Source organism: Clavispora lusitaniae, assembly GCF_014636115.1.
Source record: "Clavispora lusitaniae strain FDAARGOS_655 chromosome Unknown tig00002663_pilon, whole genome shotgun sequence".
NCBI lineage: Eukaryota > Fungi > Ascomycota > Pichiomycetes > Serinales > Metschnikowiaceae > Clavispora > Clavispora lusitaniae.
In genome coordinates this window covers 1,056,200-1,076,894 of record NW_027093982.1, presented here as the reverse complement: position 1 = coordinate 1,076,894, position 20,695 = coordinate 1,056,200, and the positions used below count along the sequence as shown (strand labels likewise).

General features: G+C 46.0%; 8 protein-coding genes across 8 annotated transcripts; 4 read left to right on the top strand and 4 right to left on the bottom strand. All coding sequences in view use genetic code 12, as the record gives it.

The window, feature by feature from the left end:
- Positions 1 to 664: 664 nt before the first annotated feature.
- Positions 665 to 1,999, top strand: WBP1 (dolichyl-diphosphooligosaccharide-protein glycotransferase; the record flags this gene model as incomplete). The annotated part of the gene is made up of 1 exon (XM_002617217.1): positions 665 to 1,999. The coding sequence occupies one exon, from the start codon at positions 665 to 667 to the stop codon at positions 1,997 to 1,999; it is 1,335 nt and encodes a 444-aa protein (XP_002617263.1).
- A 393-nt stretch (positions 2,000 to 2,392) lies between these two features.
- FOB63_005095 (tubulin-binding prefolding complex subunit) lies at positions 2,393 to 2,767 on the top strand (the record flags this gene model as incomplete). Its single annotated transcript, XM_002617218.1, has 1 exon — positions 2,393 to 2,767. One exon carries the CDS (start codon positions 2,393 to 2,395, stop codon positions 2,765 to 2,767), a length of 375 nt encoding a protein of 124 aa, XP_002617264.1.
- A 269-nt stretch (positions 2,768 to 3,036) lies between these two features.
- On the bottom strand, positions 3,037 to 3,573 carry ADI1 (acireductone dioxygenase (Ni2+-requiring); the record flags this gene model as incomplete). The annotated part of the gene is made up of 1 exon (XM_002617220.1): positions 3,037 to 3,573. The coding sequence occupies one exon, from the start codon at positions 3,571 to 3,573 to the stop codon at positions 3,037 to 3,039; it is 537 nt and encodes a 178-aa protein (XP_002617266.1).
- A 2,762-nt stretch (positions 3,574 to 6,335) lies between these two features.
- FOB63_005093 (M48 family metallopeptidase) lies at positions 6,336 to 7,737 on the top strand (the record flags this gene model as incomplete). Its single annotated transcript, XM_002617221.2, has 2 exons — positions 6,336 to 6,350; positions 6,397 to 7,737. 2 exons carry the CDS (start codon positions 6,336 to 6,338, stop codon positions 7,735 to 7,737), a joined length of 1,356 nt encoding a protein of 451 aa, XP_002617267.2.
- Positions 7,738 to 10,464: 2,727 nt separating this feature from the next.
- FOB63_005092 (cleavage polyadenylation factor subunit) lies at positions 10,465 to 11,793 on the top strand (the record flags this gene model as incomplete). The annotated part of the gene is made up of 1 exon (XM_002617222.1): positions 10,465 to 11,793. One exon carries the CDS (start codon positions 10,465 to 10,467, stop codon positions 11,791 to 11,793), a length of 1,329 nt encoding a protein of 442 aa, XP_002617268.1.
- A 793-nt stretch (positions 11,794 to 12,586) lies between these two features.
- On the bottom strand, positions 12,587 to 13,645 carry FOB63_005091 (6-phosphofructo-2-kinase; the record flags this gene model as incomplete). The annotated part of the gene is made up of 1 exon (XM_002617223.1): positions 12,587 to 13,645. The coding sequence occupies one exon, from the start codon at positions 13,643 to 13,645 to the stop codon at positions 12,587 to 12,589; it is 1,059 nt and encodes a 352-aa protein (XP_002617269.1).
- A 1,334-nt stretch (positions 13,646 to 14,979) lies between these two features.
- PET127 (Pet127p) lies at positions 14,980 to 17,409 on the bottom strand (the record flags this gene model as incomplete). Its single annotated transcript, XM_002617224.2, has 1 exon — positions 14,980 to 17,409. The coding sequence occupies one exon, from the start codon at positions 17,407 to 17,409 to the stop codon at positions 14,980 to 14,982; it is 2,430 nt and encodes an 809-aa protein (XP_002617270.2).
- A 636-nt stretch (positions 17,410 to 18,045) lies between these two features.
- On the bottom strand, positions 18,046 to 19,806 carry HAP43 (Hap43p; the record flags this gene model as incomplete). The annotated part of the gene is made up of 1 exon (XM_002617225.1): positions 18,046 to 19,806. One exon carries the CDS (start codon positions 19,804 to 19,806, stop codon positions 18,046 to 18,048), a length of 1,761 nt encoding a protein of 586 aa, XP_002617271.1.
- Positions 19,807 to 20,695: the final 889 nt, after the last annotated feature.

The following is a 20,695-nucleotide window of genomic DNA, read 5'->3' as shown; positions in this document are numbered from 1 at the left end:
CTGAATGGATTCGGATGTATAATCTGAAAGCAGAACTTTGCCTCATGAAATAATATGGTTAACCCAAAGCACATTTTAATGAAGATCAGCGACAAAAGAAGTTTTTTTCCGGTAGTGGTAATCAAAATTGTCAATGTTTTCGGAAAATAGATGATCAGGAAACGTCTGCTCCTCAAACGATAAAGAGACAATTGTTGTTTTCGAAGCATCTGCTACTTACTGGTATATTCTATCCCCAGCCATCTTTTCTCTCTTTTTTATCTTGTTTCCTTTGCTCAATGGCATCGCAGTGCAATGGATTTAAACAGACGATCGATTCTGCCCTTATGTCTGGATCCCTCCATTTTGATTACTAATTGTCAATCTACGAACCTATAAATGATGACACTTCTCCGTTGTTCACCTTAAAGCGACTACTCTACGATTTAATTCTCATCAGTACCTCCCTGTATTCACCAGATTGGACACCAACTTTAAGGGAAATTATACGAAGCAAGTTTTACTTCTCTCTGAAAAACTTTCTATTCTCCTGAACGTCTTCTCTCTTCTTTCACTGAAATTCAAATTCAACATCTCTAGTACCAAAGACACTCGTTGGCACCGACCTGCATACAACTACAAACGCACCACGTATCTTCAATCTGTTTTCCAACTCCCACCATCAATGATCTTCTCCCCAATCGGTCGCGTGTTGCCGTTTTTGGCACTTTTGGTGTCCGCATGGTGTCTCCACAGTGGGGTCTGGAATACCACTCAAGTTTTGGTGGTCTTAGACCCCAAACTTACTGAGAACCAGGAGGAAGCCGTTTCTGTTTTCAAACTCAACGAAGACTACAACGTCACAACCATTGAGTACTCAGATAGCGAAGCTGAGCTTTTCTTGGGTGAAGACGCCCTTTACCACCACGTTGTGTTTTTGCCGTCGTCGAAAAGAGCAGCTGCGGCGAAAAATATCGTCAACAAGCACAAATTGCTTGATTTCTTCAACAAGGGCGGTAACATCGTGGCTGTAAGTCTGGCTACGCACACTGTTCCAGAAGAAGTGCGTTTATTTTTGGCGCAGGCCGGAATTTTCCCTGCGCCAAAGGGCTATGCCGTGGCGAGCCATTTTGCGCCTGTGGAGGTGGATTCCGGAAGAGTCGCCAACTCGGTGGTTCTCCCTCTGCTCGACCCACAAACTTACAAGGGCACCGCTGCGCTTGTTTCTAACAGTCCTCTCGTGTTCCCATTGGTCAAAGCACCTCAATTGTCTTTCTGTGCAAGTCCCAAGGACGAATTTTTGACTGAAGAAAAAACATGGACCGTGGGCGAACAAGGATTCTTGGCCGCAGCATTCCAAGGCTTGAACAATGGCCGTGGAGCATGGTTTGGCTCAGAAAGTTTGCTTACTCGCGATGCTCTTCTGTGGGTTTTCCACGAGCGTGGAGTTTTGAAATTACAGTTTGTTGAACACTACCGCGTGCTGGAACCAGGACTTTCGAACCGCACGTTGTACAAAGTTAAAGACGAAGTATACTATACTGTCGGTGTATCCGAATATGTTGGGGGTGAGTGGGTTCCATATGTTCCAAATGACGATGATGCTTTGCAGTTGTCTTTCAAGATGTTGGACCCATACCAGAGATTAAACATGACCCTTTTAGGACCAGGAAGTTCGACGCCCGATGGACCTGAGGACATGAGCATCTTCTACGTGCAATTCACCATCCCAGACCACCACGGCATGTTTACTTTCGAGTTGGACTACAAGAGACCAGGCTTGTCTTTCCTCAATGACAAAAGAATTGTTGCAGTGAGACACTTGGCCAACGACGAGTACAAGAGATCGTGGGAGATCACTAACGCATGGATGTATGTGGCTAGTGCCAGCTTCGTTGTCATTGCCTGGCTTGTATTTGTCACTATCTTTTTGTTTATTGGTGATGAGAAGAAAGTTGAGAGAAAAGAATTAGAGAAGGAGACCAAGGAGGAGGAAAAACCATCTAGCAAGGCCAACTAGGAACAGAAATAAATGCGGCCAAGGTATAAAATAGACGTAGTTGAGAAACTATGAAGTAGATTTGGCAAGATAACTGAACCGTCGTCAATTTCAACTAATCGCCTAAAGATTAGTCTCTTGTTTTAGAGTCCATTTGAATTCCGAAAAGCCAGAGATGAGTGATGATGAAAAGAGGTCAGAAAAAAATAAAACCCTCACTTCGCCATACTTGAGCTTTTTAAATCCTTCTACATGTGTGCATTATGAAGCCTCGGATTTAGACACTTACAAAGATTTAGCATAATTTACCATTGACATTTGCGTAGAACCATTCGGCCCACACCAAATTGTTAGACGTCAGAGGTACTGGTGTGCACTACACAAGGCTTTTCCAGACCAAGCTTCTTCACCAATATGTCAGAGGCGGAAAAACAACAGGCACAGGAGCAAAAAGCACAGCAGCTCCAGGCGCAATATAACAATTACCAAGAGGCGTTGACGGAGTTGCAAAGTCAGCTTTCGACAATCACTTCGCAAGTTCTGGAACACAATATAGTTGACAAGACTTTGGCCGAGATCCCGCCAGAGAAACGCAATGGAAGAAAGTGCTTCAAGATGATCGGTGGAGTTTTGGTTGAAAAGACCGTGGACGAAGTTATCAAGATATTGGACGAGGAGAAAAAACAGCTTCTTCAGACAAGAGAAGAGGTGGAGAAGAGCTTTGTGTCTACGAAAAAAGAGATGGAGCAGTGGATGACGAAAAACAAGGTGAAGATCATGAGACAATAGGATAATGTACGATAGTGATAGAGCAACTCTTGTAGATGCAATTGTGAACAAGTGGGAAGATGAAGGAATACATATAACATAGAATAGCCAGCATTATGTGAATAGTACGATAGAATAGCCATCATTATATAAATAACATGATATTAGCATGATGGAAAAGGATAGTCGAATAAAGTGATGGAACTGAAAGAATAGCAGTTTAGCTTCCTTCTTCAATGCCTGCCTGCCCTTTTATACTACAGGTGTGTCACTCGAATATTCATAAACACCTAAACAGCAATAGATCTCGCGTACTGTTGTCTTGCTTCCGTCAAACGGCCTTCGTCTCTGTTGATGGCCTCCCACTTTGGCTCATCTTTGAAAAGACGCAATGCCGTGACATTCTTCAAACGGCTCGAAAGCGTAAAGCGGTGGTAGATCCCGGCAGGCAAAATCAACAAGTCGTTCTTGGTCAACTTGGCCCGGATCCAACGGTCGCCCCGATCCCTCACATCAAAGTAGCCTTCGCCGTCAACAATGTACCGAATCTCTTCGTCTTCGTGATAGTGTTCTTTGTAGAACTGGCGCATCTTAGCATCGTACGCCTCTTTGTCGCCACCAAAAGATTCCAAGTTGAGCTTGACCTGGTCCCGGTTCTTGTAGTCTCTTTCCTTGGCCAAGGCTTCTAGTTCGGGCATATTGTCTATGTAGCGGTAGATCACACCAAGCTCTGCCAACTTTTCTGGCGGAACGGGGATGCCCGAGTCATGTTCGTCAGTGAAATTTTCTGGCGTATCCAAGTTGTCGTGGTAGAAAAACGAAACCATGGTGATGAACCCAAGGATTAATTAATGGAACGGTCTTGTGTTCTGTATGCCAAACTGTGGAGTCACCACGGTGACTAAGTTAATGTGCACTCTTTATTGGATTGCCTATGGCTGGACTGGTATTAATAATATGCCTTTAGGTGATGAATAGAAAAAACAAAGGGTATATACGATGAATATAGGCGTGAAATCGTGTCTTTTCGTATTGCTTAAGGACCTATTTTAAACAGCGACTTGATCGTAGCGCTATGAATTTCATGGACATTCTAAATGAACACAATGATTACTAATTCATGAGGTTCAAGTATAGAGAAATTTACGCTGTGGTAGAGTAATCTACTCTGTTATGAACCTGTATTGGGGCACCCAAGAATTGACTTGGCATTTTCTTTTCATGTCTAATGAGGTTTAAAATTAGGGCCAGGAAACGGCGACTGGAAACACGAAAACTTGCTGTCCATAATACATTTAGCCAACAAAATCTTGATCCTTGTAGAAAACTTTGCCTTCATGAATACAATGAACGTTTTCAATACGATGAATAATGTACTACTCATATGGCGGGCGAGACATGAGCAAAAAAATTCTGCTTATCACAAGGTGGGCATCCAGAAAAAATCATGGAGGCTGTTAGATCCAATTTCAAGCAGAATTAGCTTGCTTCTGCTCCTGAGTATGCGAGGGATCGAATATCATGTTAGAAATCAAGCCTGAGCTTCAACTTGTGGAATTATTACAAAAACGGTGATAATAGAGGGCTTCATGACTCGAATAGATTGGTATGGAAACATGCGGCTGTCACATTCAAAATTATCTAAGAAAAAAACCCCTATGATCTTTGGATGAGGCATTTATGGAGTACAAAATAATTACTTCCCTTCTCGGTGTGTGGATCCATGTTATACAATAATCCATCTGTGAAGCAATTGACACGTCTTACTGTAAATCCCCCAAATAAAATTCGCATATACGTACGTCGAAGTTCACGCTTCAAGCAACTGAAATTCGCCCTTCGAAAAAGTAAAGTTCGCCCTACAGACTATCAATGTTCGCCCTCCAAGAAACTATAATTCGCACTGAAGACACCCAGAATTCGCATGCGCAAAAATTAGAATTCGACCTCTTGAATCAACAATTCGTACACAACATTCGTAATCAGATGATTCTCAAACTCGCCCTAATTTTGGTGCAATTCGCACCACATCTGCTAATTTCGAGTTAACATTCTCTTTCTATGTAGTTTAAATCAATCTACAAACTGGAATCAGTTAAGGTCGCCAATGACTGAAAGCTCATTCTAATGATTTTTCGTACCCATTGTAGATCTGAAGAAAGAAACATAGAATTAGTCACAACTAAAGCGAATTTCTAATTCATTTTTTCACGAATTTTGCTTTGTTGTCCTACGAATTGTGTGACCCCATTTGCGAAATGACATTTCCATGTGTTCGAGTTTTTTTAAAGTGCGGGTTTTGATTTCTCGAGGGCGAACTTCATTTTACGGAGGGGGCGACTTCCACTTTTTCGAGAAGCGAATTCTCATTAATTTTCTACTTGCAGGCGAATTCTATTTGGGGTTGATTGTATAAGTTGCGTTTTCAAAATGTACAACATGGCATAAATTAGGAATGCTACCAAGAGGTGCTATTAACGACTTGTTGAATATACAAACACGTCCAAAATATTAGAACTGCTAGGAATACAGAAGATTGCTGCCAGTAATTCTACAGGTACATGGTGCATGCGTGAATAAAGAAGCCGCTCATGCTATTCCAGTTCGAGATGTCGAATTGAACTTTCTAGCTTTATAATCCCTCCAACTAAACAGATCCATAAAGATATCCCTCCTTCCCTTTGTCATGCAATTTCACTGAAAAGGCAAGACCTCCAAGACTCCTCTGTTCCCCACTTTTGACTTGTTTATATGGTTACGTACCATTTGCACTAAAAAATATATTCCACACATGCATCTGGGCCTATACACACCTGTCAACATTGACGTCCGTTTTGGCATCCCCACAGTAACCCCAAAAGGTATAGCAAAGAACCAAGCATAGAAGAATTTCTTCTTCATACGATTGCGAATTCAAGTGGAGAGAGCACACAGTTCTATGGCACTAGATTGATGTATCGATTGGAAAAGGCGAATAGGGTCACAGAATCAGAATACACGACGCACAGGTGTGTGTGTATGACTCGGCTATACTTGCCCATTAATACATTGCAGACTACACAATTCCAAATGAGCAGTTATCTATCCGAAAAGACATCATAATCTGACCTCCACATCCAATCTTACATCGGAATGCTATCAGACTCTGGAATAAATTTTTCTGCGTTCGCTTCCTTCAATCGTCTTAATTGATGCAAATGGTGTTCAAATAGTTCGATCTAACCACTGACTACTATCTTTCTTGCTTTCTTGGTTTGCACACCGCTCTTCATGTGGGTATCGTGGCTCTAAACAGCCTTTAAAATAATACTACTTGTACATAGTTCCACAACCAGCCCAAATTCATTTTTAGTCCTACATGAAAATTAAGCCTCTCACTCAAGTGGATTTGGATAATGGCCCTATCTTATCTTTTTATGCACATACTGCACAGACGTCAATTTACGGTATGTGTGGCTGTCATCTGCATGTTCATGTCGAAGACCGATTGGCGCCGTGGATGATTATGCGCGTTTTTCCTCTGTGACATTATAAAGAGGGTGGCTGAATTTATTTCTCAAGTTGTATTAGTTCCAAGCTTTCATACATAATGGATTTTGGAAAGGTATGTTGTTCGCAATGCAATATTCTAGCGTCTTACTGACAATCAGATCATATCTGCTTTTGATAATCCGGCGTACCACTGGAGGTCTATTGTCACCACACTTTTGATAGGAAAGTATACATTTGAGACTTATGTCAGCTACAGACAATACAAAGAGCAATGCAAGACAGAACCCCCGGCCCTGATCAAAAATGAGATTGCAAAAGAAACTTTCGACAAGTCCCAAGAATACGCCAGAGCAAGAAGCTCCTTCGCCTTTGTAAAGTCCACTTTCAATTTGGTCAAAGACTTCGCTTATATCAAGTTTGATTTGTATCAGAAGTTCTGGTCGTGGTCGGGTTCTTTGTTGTCCTCGTTATCGCAAGTTTCGGTCATTGGTCGCTTTTTCGGTTCTGGGCTCATCAGCCAGTCTTTAGTATTGTTTGTGTTAACTTCTATTCTTGGAACTTTGGAACTGCTTCCCTTCACTTATTATGAAGATTTTGTGTTGGAACAGAAGTTTGGGTTTAATAAATCAACTGTAAAGCTTTGGGCATCGGATACCATTAAGCTGGCTTTGGTTCTGCTTGGGTTGGGAGGTCCAGCTGTATACGGCTTTTTGAAGATCATTGATTATTTTGGAACGTCCTTCATCTCTTATGCCTGTGCTTTTACGCTTCTTTTGCAAGTCATTCTCATGACTATCATGCCTAAATTGATCTTACCTTTCTTTTACAAGCTTACTCCATTAGAAGACGGGGAGTTGAAGATCGAAATTGAAAAATTGGCCACGAAAAATGGGTTTCCTCTTTCTGGCGTATATGTCATTGACGGTTCGTCCAGATCAGGACACTCAAATGCATTCTTCAGTGGCTTGCCTTGGAGTCAGCAGATTGTCATTTTTGACACTTTGATTAACCAAAGTACTACAGAAGGGATTGTTGCGGTTTTGGCTCATGAGATTGGCCACTGGAAGTTAAACCATGTTTATCAGCTTCTTCTCTCTAACCAAGCATCCATTACGTTGACTTGTGTTTTGTATCGTGCATTTATCGAAAATAAGTCGTTCTTCCATTCCTTTGGCTTTTTCCATGACTACCCTCCGATGATTGCCTTTGTTTTATTTTCTTATGTTAAGGCTCCAGTCGACTGTGCTGTCAAATTTGCCAAAAATTTAATGAGCAGGAAGAATGAATACCAGGCCGACAATTTTGCGAAAGCGCAAGGATACACTGAAGAGTTGGCATCTGCTCTTATCAAACTTAAAGTTGAAAATTTGTCATCCTTCCGCATGGACTGGTTATACTCTGCCTACACACAAAACCATCCTACTTTGGTCGAGAGATTGAACGCCCTTGGATACACTTCAAAGCAGAAGGCTGGAAAACCGAAAGTTGAAAGTGAATAAAAGAGAAACTTCATCGCAAAATTGATGAACAAGCTGCAATTTAGCTTCAACCACGTACAGCTTTTATTATTGTAGCCGTAAATGTCAGGTAGTAGGTGTCCTTCTCAGTCAGTTCCAGAGCTTAATGGGACACCAGGGATAATTATTAGGTATCACCCATCCTAGTATCTGTTGTACTTGAGAGAGTTAATGTAATGCGAGCAATATGCTTGTATCTTAACTGTAACGATATTCCAAATTTGGAGATAGTGGGCACAAATCGTTTGAATGTAATGACGATTGTTGCAACGAATATAAAATTTACTTATTTCAAGTCTCCTTTTGTACTGTTGCGAATTAGATTCTATGTATGACTTTTGTTTCTCGAAGGGCAAGTTCCATTTTATTGAAGGGAAAATTGTAGTTCCTTGAAAGGAGAAGGTGAACTGTGTAAATTCCATTTGGATGGCTATATTTTTGTTCGATGCATGAGATAAGACTTTTGCATATGCACAACAGAGTCTTTGGCCTATGTGCCGCAATGGCAAAAGGAAGGTAACTATCATTTCCATTTCCACTTGATAATCCTAAACTATCCACCCATGTCATTATTTCACGTTTTCTTGATAGTTTCACAAGCACCCCTTACATTCATTGCGGATATTTACTCTGACTTTGTTTGGAGAACGGTAATAGAAGACGAAGAAGTTTACGACATCTACGTGGCAAATAAGTACCTAACATACAAGGTACTCATGGATTACTACGAAAATAAAAAGTGAGCCTTATGAATGCTGTATATACTTTCGACACGATTTCTCTCGAACCGTTTTCGTGATGGCCAGAACTGAATATATAATAAAGTTAAACTTTCTACATACGCTGCGCAGCGGCTAATCTTGACACCAATAGCCACCAGCTATAGCCGAATCTTACAGGACCGACTCATATTCGGAAAATTTGACAAGACCTTTTTTGTAAGCGTGGATTTAAAGATAGAAATCGGCCCCCATCAGTGCTACGAAAAAGTCGGCTCAACCCCAAAAGCATTCGAGTTGACAGAGAAAAGTGTATTATATAGAAACCAGGATAAGCAGTCTAGTTCAGGTCTCTGAGACATAAAATTTTGGATAGTTCAGGCAAAAGCGAGGCAATAGTGGGCTGGGCCTTTTCTAGGTTGTGGTACATCCCAGAACAAATTATTTGCAAATGGCAATATATTCAAACAAAAAGGACGAAAGATGGAGTTCAGCTAATAGAGCAAAAAATGTCATGACGAAACTGAGTGTTGCCCCATTAATTAAGAATGGCATGATTGGAAGGGCGCAAGCAAACACTAAAGATACAGTCAATCCCAAATAGAATTCGCATGCACGTTGATTGAAATTCGCACCTCAAAAAACTGAAAGTCGCCGCTCGAAAAACTATGAATTCGCCCTTCGGAATATTAATGTTCGCCCTCCGAGAAATCCAAATTCGCACTAAAAAAACCAATATTCGCATGGCCAAAATTTAGAATTCGTACCTCTGGAATCAACAATTCGTACACATGGAAACTATAATTCGTAATCAGATGGTTCTCAAATTCGCCCAAGTTTTCCTACAATTCGCACTACATAGGTGAACCTTCTTTTTCATCGTAGTTTTAAACAATTTACAAAACTGGAAGGCCGTTCACCTGAATCAGTTTAGATCGCCTAATACTGAATACTCATGTACTACACTCAATTGAAGTCCTACGAACCCATTGTGGATCTGATATATATTTCGCACGATTATAGTAAAGCGACTTTCTAATTCACTTTATCACGAATTTTGCATTTTTGTCCTACGAATTGTGGTTTCCTCGGTTGCGAATTTACGTTTCTGTGCGTGCGAATTTTGATTTCTTGAAGTGCGAAATGGCTTTTCTAGAGGGGCGAACTTCAATTTTCTAAAGGGCGAATTTCACTTTGTCTAGGCGCGAAATTCAGTTTATAGTGGTGTGAATTTCGATCAACGTGCATGCGAATTCTAATTGGGATTGACTGTATGAAGGTGAATGTGGCTCCATGGTGAAGAAAGTCACTTGAAATTCTCACGGGGGCAAGAATACTCTTTTGACGGTATGCTGTGCGTCAACGGTCTTCTTCATTACTTTTCTTGGTGTCTTAAATTAACCACAGTAATTCATGCAATATTTGTTCATCGTCAAATCCCAAGATATAGACTACATCGCACAACACACTCACCTACATATTATTCGAGTGTTTCTCTGATTGATGATCCATACTAATAGTCTCTGAGCTTTCAATCTCAGCATTATATCCTGTTAAATTTATTTTCGGTAAATATTTGTATCTTTTGTAGGGCGAATTTCGCTACTACATATGGCTGACAACTCACACGAGATTTTCATGTCAGTGTCGCTGGATACACACCAAATCGAATTGAAAATTGAAAAATAAAATTATGGAGAATGAAAACCCTTTACATCTGATCACCTAGATTTTTTAAATAGAAAAGTATTGCCTCTTACTTCCAGACGTCTGTCAGTTTGGCCGCGCACGACCATCAACACTCTTCTCCATCTACTGCGACTAGCTTCTCCTACAACTTCCATCTACAAGGCCATTCTACCATTTGCGTTTGACACCAATCAGCAAACCATATCGGCAAATCCCAAATTGAACTACTACTAGACCTGTATCCATCTGTAACATTTGAATATACCACTGACGTTCTCCATCTACCTCCAATTCTCCATTCATGAGCCGCTACCAACAGAGCTTGGAGCAGCAGTTACAACTGCAAGAGAAAAAAGGCCACCACCGGCGCACAGTCGATCATGGAAATAGCATGGGCCGTTGGCACATGCAGCGCAGTTTAGGGCGCACAAGGTACCATTTGGGCGCAGCCAGGCCCGAGCTGTCGTATCTCGTGGATGTTTTGCCTGCACTCGCGTACAAAAACGACAATGTGGCCGGAAACGCCGCGGCTTTCGATATCCAGGCGAAGTTTGTGCATCTTTCGCTGAACAAGGCGAGACATCTGATCAATGCCGTGAAATGGACCCCCGAAGGCCGGCGGCTAGTCGTGGCGCTGCATAGTGGAGAGTTCACCATCTGGAACGGCATGACGTTCAACTTTGAAACGATCATGCAAGCACACGACTCCGCCGTTCTAGCGTTGCGCTATTCGCATTCGGACGAGTGGCTTCTTCTGGGAGACCAGGACGGCGCTATCAAGTACTGGCAGCCCAATTACAACAATGTCAACATTGTGCAAGCGCACGGCGATGCTGTGCGCGACATTGCCTTTTCCCCCACCGACAGCAAGTATGTCACTTGCCTGGACGACTCCACGCTTAAGATCTGGAGTTTTGCATCTGGTCGCGAGGAACGGGTCTTGACAGGCCACCACTGGGACGTGAAAAGTGCCGACTGGCATCCAACGTTGGGGCTCGTGGTGCTGGGCTCGAAAGACAACTTGGTCAAGCTATGGGATCCACGTACGCCTGCGGCCGTGGCCACGCTTCTTGGCTTCAAACACACCGTGACGAAAACGAAGTTCCAGAAAGCTGGCACGGCGCGGCTTTTGGCCTCGGTTTCCCGCGATCGCCTGTGTCGTGTCTTTGACTTGCGTGCCATGGCCGACTACACGGTGATTCGAGACCACGAGGCCGATCTCCTGTGTGTGGAATGGCATCCGGTGCATGCGCTGCTTTTAACCACGGCTGCCTACGATGGCGCTATGCACCACTACTTTTTGGACAAATATGTGCCAGCAGATGTGGACCAGAGCGGGCCAGCGTCGGTTGAAGCGGTGCACCGCATTCCGTATGCACACGAAAAAGCTATCCATGCGTTGGAGTACCATCCGTTGGGCCACCTTTTGTGCCTGGCCGGTAACGACAGGTCTGCCAGATTTTGGCTGCGTGCTCGGCCAAATGACCCTATGGCGTTCAAAGATCCATTGTACACCAACGACAAGAACGGTGCGTGGTACTATGGTGTTAATAATAATGTGAATGCGGTGTTGGAGGACACCTCGCATGTTGTGGAGCAGGAGCGTCGTGGTATTCCGGGATTGAACTGAGGCGCTACGAGATAATGTTAATGAAGCTTTGATGGTGCTAGAAAACCTGTTTTAGGCATTCCTAGCACACCTTATAGAATCAGACATGAAATTCAACTCTAGCTCAAACTACCGTACTGTAGAATTACATACTAAGATCGAGGATTGTCAAATGGGCAACAGACCAGCAAATATATATCGAAATAAGTACTACTATGTTCTGCCTGGAACTTAAATATTACTAGCAGTTTTGTAGGAGTTGGATCAGTGGATTATGCTCAATATTAGGACGAAGTTGTTTTGAACTCTGTTAACTTATTTGGATGTAGCCGAATTTATTGGACTTACGTACTTCAAGGAGCAATCCTATTATTCTGCCAATAAATTCTATTCATCACCTTCCTTCTTCTACATAAAATCAGATTCTTCGGTTCCTTGGGAATGTACAACCTGTGCTGGTTGTCCATCTAAATTAGTCCAGCTAAAGCATTCCAATCTGCTTTGATAGTACATCACATTCATGCCAGGCAACTGGGCAAACAACTGCATCAATTTAGAGAAGTAGTAGTTTTCAAATCTGCAAAAGCTGGATTTCACGACCTGGCCAGTTTAAAATACCACATTTTGACCACAATTCAAAGCTCCAACACCGACATGAAACTGCATAGCTGGAAACTACTATCTACGTTGCTCCAGTCAATGAAATTCCCTCGAATCCCATCATAAAGCCGAGATCCATCATAACCCCTTCAAAACCTACACTTAACTTCCTAACCTTTGTATTCAACTATTCAGCGCCTGCGCCGGGAATACCCTATTCTATAACGCTGTGAATCCTTCCAGCACTCTGGTCGCCTTTGCTCGACCGCACAACCTGCGCGCAATAGTCGGCGCCGTGGTTCTTGTAGTAGTCGCACACAAAGGAGCGCACCAACTGGTCGACGTCGTCGCCCAGGCCGGCGGCCATCGAAACGGCACGCCCGGCGTCCTGGATGCGAATGTAGGTGGCGCCAAAGCGAGCCACCTCTTCACGAGAAACAGGCTCATATATCTGGGCGTAGTGGGCGGCGCGGCGGCGGAAGTCGCGCACGGCCTCGTCTGCGCTGCGGCCGCGGTAGTCGACGTTGCCGGCCTTGCGGGCGATATTGTGTTCGAGCAACTGGGCGTCGGTGCATGCCACGTCCAAAACGTAGATGTTGGCAAAGTTCACGCCCGAGCTGAGGGCCATTTCAAGCATGCGCTTTCTGCGGGCCGCCGTGGTGTTTGTGGCGTCCAAAAACCCGACGCTGATTCTGCTGTGGGCAAGGTCGCTGAGCAAAGTGGTCATGGCGGCCGAGGCGTACTGTTCGCGCAAGGCGGCGGCCTGGACGTTCTGCGGGTCGAAAAAGTCGGCGCCCGCAGGCGCGCGCGCATTGCGCCGCACTACGCCCGCATTGTATATGAGCGCCTTGTAGTCGTGGGCCTCGAGATGCTGAGCCAAGTAGTTGCACACGGTGGATTTGCCCGATGCTGGGAGGCCCACAAGCATCACGAGCGACTTTGGGCCAAGGCGGCGCTGCACGGTGTCGCACACTTCTGTGGGCGCCGGCGCGAAAAGAGACCCGAGCGAAGTGGTGGAGGTGCGCGATTGGAGCGGCGTCGGAAGGGCCGCCGGGCGAAGAATATCTGGCTTGCCGCCCTTTTCGGGGCTGGCGTTCTGCACAGCTCGGGGCATGCTTTGCTTTGTGCTTAAGTATGGGTATGACGTGTCTTTGGAGAGCATTTCCTTGGTGTTGAGCGCCTCTCTGGTCTGGCGCATGTGGGTTTCGCCGGTTTTGGGCATCTGATACTCGAGCGGCGGACTGGGAGGCGTGGTGAATCGGAAAAGAGACATGTCAGCAAGGAAGGAAACAGGGGTCTTAGTCAGCGTAAGAAACGTTTTGCTGGTTTTTCTTTCTGCTATGAATAGATGATTCTTGTATGGGTCGAGGAAAAAGCGTCTGATGCCTATGCGCGAAGAAGGCTGCGATGGGTAACGACGAAAAAAATAAGCTTGCAACAGGAGGAAAACACGGAAACTCAAATGGCAAGCGTGCAGATGTGTAAAATGAAGCTTTTGAGATGTTGAGCAAAGAAAACTTCCCCAGTTTATTAAGGTTGAAAAGCCACCGTGAGTCACGCGGCACAACGGAATGAGTCGCGCACAAGCGGAACTGGTGATGGCATGCCGTTAGAAGTGTGGCGCACGTGACTCCGATCCAACTCGCCCATCATGTACTACGGGATTCTGCTTTATGTTTTGTGTGTTTGGGGTGTTTTGTCGGATTTACCAGATTTGCTAGATTTGCTAGATTTGCTAACTTTTTTTGGTTTTGTGTGTTTGTGTTTTGTTGGACCTTGTCTTTAATGCCCCTCCTTCTCCTCTTCGGACTTGTTCCGCGCGGCATATAATAAAGAGGGGAGATCGAGGCTGAATTGAACAAGGCTCGAATTACACGTGGCCGCTTCTTTTTCCTTTGTCCTTTTTCCTTCTTTGAGCATTCTCTTTTCTTCTTCGGACCTTTTCGTTTTTTTCGTCTTAATCACGTTTCACCCTTCGTTCCAGACTTTCTGTCTTCGGCATCGTCTCCGAGGCTCGGATAAATACGACTGCATGTGTGCAGATAGCGGATCAACGGAGGTGGATTAACTTCACATGAGTCAGTCCGAATTCTTTCCGTGTTCCCGAGAATAATCATGGCAGGATGAACGGAAATCACTTCAGCCGTAGGCCTTATCGCAGCTTGGCACTGACGTCATGGAGAAGAAGCTTGCTAAAATGCAATTCATGTCAAAATCGCATCGAAAGTACAGCACCAAAGTGGAATATTTTTCAGCTTCTACGTAGTCACAATATAGCGACGATTCTTGTTGCAGAATTCAAGATCAAGACAGAGAAAGATGCATTATTGTCGTGAGGATAGATACCAGAATGCCCGGACTTCTTAACCATTTAGGTAATGCCATAATTCTTTCTACTGCGTTTTTGCAAACCAATCCTAGAGTGAAAATGACTTCGTCCAAAGTGGCATAATACAGAATATGCGTAACGTGCCAGAAATTGAACTGGGTCTACAACTAATACGGTATGATGCAAACTTCCTATTGGGTAAAGTATCCGCTTAATGTTAATTCTATGCTGAGTTGGGTTCGCTAAACCGAATATTTGCCACATATCCAATATCACCATCACTTGTGCTCCTCTTCCAAAGGAGAATACACAACTGCCGGATCTTCCAAGTGCTTCCATTTTTCCGCGCGGCGGGCGCCGACCCGCGCGTAGTCGCGCATTTGGTCGACGATGGGCGTATTTGGGTCGAAGGCCGTGAGCATGCGCGAAACCGCGCGCATCTGCGTAAGAAACTGGCGTGCCAAGGGCCCAAGCGGACGCTCCGACGACAGAGATTCAAAGGATGCCCCAGTCGTTTTCGAATCTCCAGTGTTTTCTGAATGTGTCTTGCGCTCCTTCGAGTTTTCAGTCTTTTTCATTTTCGCCGTGCTCTCCACACTTTCATGGAGCCGCTCGATCTCGTACGCATACTCGAGCCGTGTGCTCGACAGCAGCGGATACGGATGGCGCGAGTCGCAGGGCGAGCCGTCGAAAAGCGCGCGGGCCAGCGCGCGATACGCAAGCACCGGGAACTGCGCGGCGTGCTTTGCATTGAGCGCATCTAGATGGCGGCGCGCCGCCTCGATGTTTTCTGCGCGCTGCTCGGGCGTCACTTGGGCGCGGAACAGCGTGGCGAAAAGCTGCGGGCTCTCCTGGAGCACAGCAATCTCGTGCGGCGGCATTGGCACCGCCCACGCATAAAGGTACAGGCGGCGCGCGTCGGGCGCCGCTTTCCTCTTGAGCACAAGGCGGAACGGCATATCCGCATAGGGCGTCCGCGCAAGGTCGCTGCGCACACAGTCCATGAGATCGGCCCAGAGGGCAAGCAGCGCCTTGAACTGGGCCTCGGCCACGTGTGTCGGAAGATTGTCGTCGGGGAAGCCGTTGGCGGTGCTCTCGGCCCTGCGCTCGGCGTGCGAGTCCGAGTAAAACACCCGGTCGAGCTCGCCCACAGGAAGATACTGGAAGCCGAAAAACGACGCCACGTTGTGGTAGGCGACAAACACGCCGTCCATCTGGCCGATACGCGCCTGGAAAGCGTACTTGAGAAGGGCGCCCGTGCGAATCAAGTCGGCGTACTCGCGCTCGAACGACTCGAAGCGGCCGTGCTGTTTCCAGATCTGGTACGTGCCGCGGTCCGGGTCGGCGCGGTCGTACCGCACGGCGCACGCGGCCCGCGTTTTCACGTCGAAGGTGCCCGACCCAGGAAGCCGCGGGTCGAAGCAGTCGAGCTGCGACCGCATGAGAAACGGCCCGCACACCAGATAGTTGTAGACGTTGGCGCTTGAAGTCGCTTTATCTTGGACGTTGTCTTGGACGCTCTTGTCTTGGATGTTGTCTTGGACGCTCTTGTCTTGGATGTTGTCTTGGACGTTGTCTTGGATCTCGTCCTCCCTATCCTTCGCCTCTGAAGTTTTCAAGTATGCCTGGAACGCCGTCTCGTCGTTGGTCAAAAGCGCCTCGAGGCAGTGGCCCATGGCGCTCAACATGATTTCTGTGTCTGCCGACTTGTCCGCAGTGACAGAGTATATTTTCTCGCCCTTGTGCTCGCCCTTTGGCTCCACGATCACAGACAGCGGCAACGTGGTTGCTGTGCGCGAAAAGGGCGTGAAGTTGAAGCGGTGCGTGGCGCCCGGCGAGTAGTTGTTGAAAAACAAATACATCTGGTGGAGCGCCAGCGTCATCGACAGTGTGCTCGAATAGTATTTCTTCCCGTTCTCGATCGCATGCTCCAACAAAACCTTATCTTTGTTGGCGGCCACAAACCCCGTGACTTTATCCATATCAAAGTCATCTAGGGGCACAATCTTCTTGAGGTAGGGCGTGAAGTTGTACACTCGTGTGCGGGGGTCTTGTAGAAAGTGGACTCCGGGCGAGAAAAGCACCCGGTCGAGGCCGTGCGAGAGGCGCGGAATGTGCCTTGTTTCGGGCGCGCGCGCCTGCAAAAGCGGCGCAAGCCCGCCTCGGCCGCGCACAATGACCCGCGAGCGCCCCGTTTTCTCGCCAGACTTCTCGCGCCGCCGGTTGCGCGCCCGCTTGTGCTCGCCCTTTCCTTTCCCTGCCGATGCGTGTTCGCCCGCATGCTCTGGCCTAAGCTTGTAGGCTTTCTTGCTCTTCTTTGTCTCCGCCAGCGTTTTCTTTGGAATTGCCGTCGTTGGCTTTTCCTTCACTTTGGTATCTATCGTGTCCTCCCCGTTCCTTATCGTGTTGGTCTTCAGACGAATTCGCTTTGGTTTCATGTCGTTGCCCGATCTCTTCTCCAGAAGGATTCTTTCAGCCCGCGGAAGAACATTAGCCTCAAGCTCTGTCCGATACTTCCTTGGGCCTCGAGTGCCAATGTCGTCTTCCCACTGTTTGTACTCATGCCGGCCGACCGTGACTTTGGCTGACGACCTTAGGACTTCAGAAATCGGCACTTTTTCCGCCTTCAGACCGAAAGCAGGACCAGACACGTGCAAAAAACGACATGCTCGCGGCACTGAAAGTATCCGCATGGTGCTTGGTGACATTGGAAAGAAAAGCGTAGGCGATGAGCGTCATCGCGACATTGTGTTGCAGCCGACATATCTGCACTCCCGCTTGAAAGATGGAGATAGTGCCAGAATACAATTACGAAAACAGGGTGAAGAAAACACTTACAAGAATTTAGACAATTTTTTTTATCTCTTTTGGCTTGGAGAACGAGACAGTTCGCACTGCGAGGGTATGGTTCATCTAAGCCAAGTAACTTTCAGTGTCTGATATACGCACAACGCAGTTGGTGATAAGCGAAAAAGAAATACTAGATTTGGTGAACGATTGATTCTTCCATGAATTTTGTCAGTTGTGCCTATTTCTTGACGTAATTGTCTTGACACCAACGCAAATTCGCTTTTATACTACAATGCCTCATTTCACCTGAAGGGAAACCGTAGAATCTCCATGGTATCAATTGTTTCATGAAAGAGGAAGCACCGACAAAAGCTGATAAAACCACATTCAAATCAGCCACTTCTTCTTGCACTTGGCAGCGCAGTTTCCTTGATTGCAGTGATGCCGTTCTTCCATTCACCTCTCCATAAGCTAAATCAAGAATACCTACTTGCAAATCTTTACTACGCATTAAGCTACCCAACGAATGTTCTCATAATCATATACCCTTTGCACTAATCGTACACCTTTCTGTCTAGCTCCCGAATCACATTCGCCACAGATTGAGCCTCCACAAGCATTCCCCTAGTGGTCAATCTGCCCACAAGCGACAGAAAGTCCACACTGTTAAACCTTTTGTGGCGCGAAAGTGTCTTATAAGCATCAGAACACGGAATGAAAATGCCTCCTGAAGGCAGAGGCACCGAAGATGTCGAGGATGCCGCAGAGATAGACGCCAGAGAAGATGGCCCTAGAGATGAAGGACCCAGCGACGAAGGTCGCAGAGAAGAAGATTCCAGAGATGCTGAAGACTTCTCGTCACCAGTAGGCAATGCCTTTGGCACGTCTTGCGTTGCTTGTGTTGGTTCCAGCGCAGCCTTGCTTGCAACTGTAGTACAAAATAGCGTTGACATCGGATCCATCTGACATTGCATGCACGTTCCAGGGTTGCCTGTGCATCCCGATTTTTCCTCGTCTGGCTTGTTGTTGCTCGTTTCTGGCGCAGTTTCCTCTTTGGTGACAACCGTAGGCACTGCTCCCGGAGTCAAATTCGTGTACTCTCTGATTTCAAGAGAAGGTCCCGGATGCATCACGGGCAACGGCGCCTTAGACACACCATCCTTAACCTGGATAGGAGGAAGCAGCATAGGGCCAGCCGCATCGTGTTCTTCTTCCTCCTTTTCCTGAAGCGACTGGTTGAGGCGAGCCGCTTCTTTGGCCGCTTCTCTACAGACACATGGGGTATCATCCGTGCAAAAGCCACAGTTTTCAACTGGCGAGTTCTCGTCGAAGTTGTCGCCACCCATCGATACCAGCGACGTTTTTCTCGGCTTGTCTCTTTCCAGCGAGTTCTTGCGCAATTTCTTGAGATCTGGCATTTTCTTGTATCCTGCGGTAAAGTCAATTTCTTTCACCTCGGAAACTTTACGCTTGGCACGCAAAGATACTGCGGCCATAGGTGTGAAGGACTTGAATGTGTCTTCCAAGCTCTTCGACTTGAGGCCCACATCTTCGCAAAGACATCTTTCCTTGAGGCAAATACCGCAATCAAAATCTTCGGTACTGTCCTTCTTCTTATCAGGCGACAGCTTGTGGGATATAGGTGTGATTTGCGTGCTGTTCCCACTCTTTGGGGCCACGGAACGGAATGCGGATAAAGACGGCGGCGAATCCGCAGATGGAGCAGGCAGAATCTGTTGAACAGAATATTGCAGCAGGGCGGGCGACGCAGAAACCTGCGCAGGCAGAGATTTGGCAAACTCAAGAAGTTGGTGTGCGCTTTGGCTAAGTTCAGACTTGTAAGCGTTTGCTTGTAGACTGGCGCTTCCGCTCGCCGGTAGGGAATCGGGCCTAGATGGAGAGGACCCGGCCGCACGGAACGATTGAAACTCCAGGCGTAGTTGCTCAAGAGACTTTATAAGAAACTGGTTCTCGAACTTTAGTTTGTTGATGGTGTTGACTAGACCCATTTCTCGGGTCTCCTTGTCTTTTTCCACCTCGAGCAACTTCTGCTCCAACTCTTGCACACGCGTGGCTCTGCGTTCCCTGAAAGCACGCTGAGCAGCACGGTTTTGTGCCTTTCTCTTGGACGCCGGCGTGTCAACACTAGGTTTGCGTCCTGGTTTGGGTCTTGGTGGCAAGACCCATTCTCGCGATGTGGCGATGGTTGTAATTCCACCAGGCGAACTTGATTCTGGTGAGGAAGCAGCCCCACTAGCCAAAGGCGATGGCGCCAAGTTCGTTCTAGGGGCAATCTGAGCTCCTCGGGCCGACATCGGGGATCAAAACAGGAACTGAACTGAAAAGGAAGGAGGTAGGAGGGGCTAGAAAGGGACGGTAAGATCACTGGGATCACAAGCAGTTGCAGTAAAACTTTTCCTTTTGGGTGTCCGGGGCGGCAAAAGAATGTTCTCCTTGACTAATAGTGCTCTTCACTTGGATAAAAAAAAGAACAAAAAGGATGAGCCTGAATTTATCCCTTCAATCTGATATGTGTGGCACAAGCAAAAACAGTTACGTTTGCAACAAGTGGAGAAAGACAAGAAAGAAGTTCAGAAGTTGGAATGGAAAAGAATGCAAAAAGTGAAATTCGTGAAGGAAGGCTGAGAAAATAACTTTTGACCGTGTGCCGGTTTTGTGTCACTGATTGTTTAGATAAAGTATCTTACTGGCTAGTGCGAATGTCGGTCCGGATGTCGTGCATCAAAGAGGAAGTACCAGGGACGACATTCCAAGGAATATTTTTTTCAAAACACTTACCAGATTACAAAATATCAGCGAAAGCGGTACTTTGGATGCTTTTCGATCAGCTTATTGGCCTCTACTACCAGTGTCGACGATACTTGAAGTTGTTTTCTCCTTTTTTATTTGTGCACTACACGCCGAGATCGGAATTGATAATCGAGCGAAATATATGAACCCTTATGCAGAAACACATGCCAAGACATAGCTGCTGAAAACATTTGGAAGTCCGTGCCGGACATGTAGAGGAAACAGATTCCAAAGTATACCCAAAGATTAGTTCAGTATCTGTCCATTGAAACCAAATTAGGCAGTAAATAAAATGATCATCTGCACCCACTTTTAAGGAATGTTGTACAATACAAAGAACAGAAACTTTTTTTTTATATATAACTACGATTGGCTCCATCCTTTTTCCCCGTT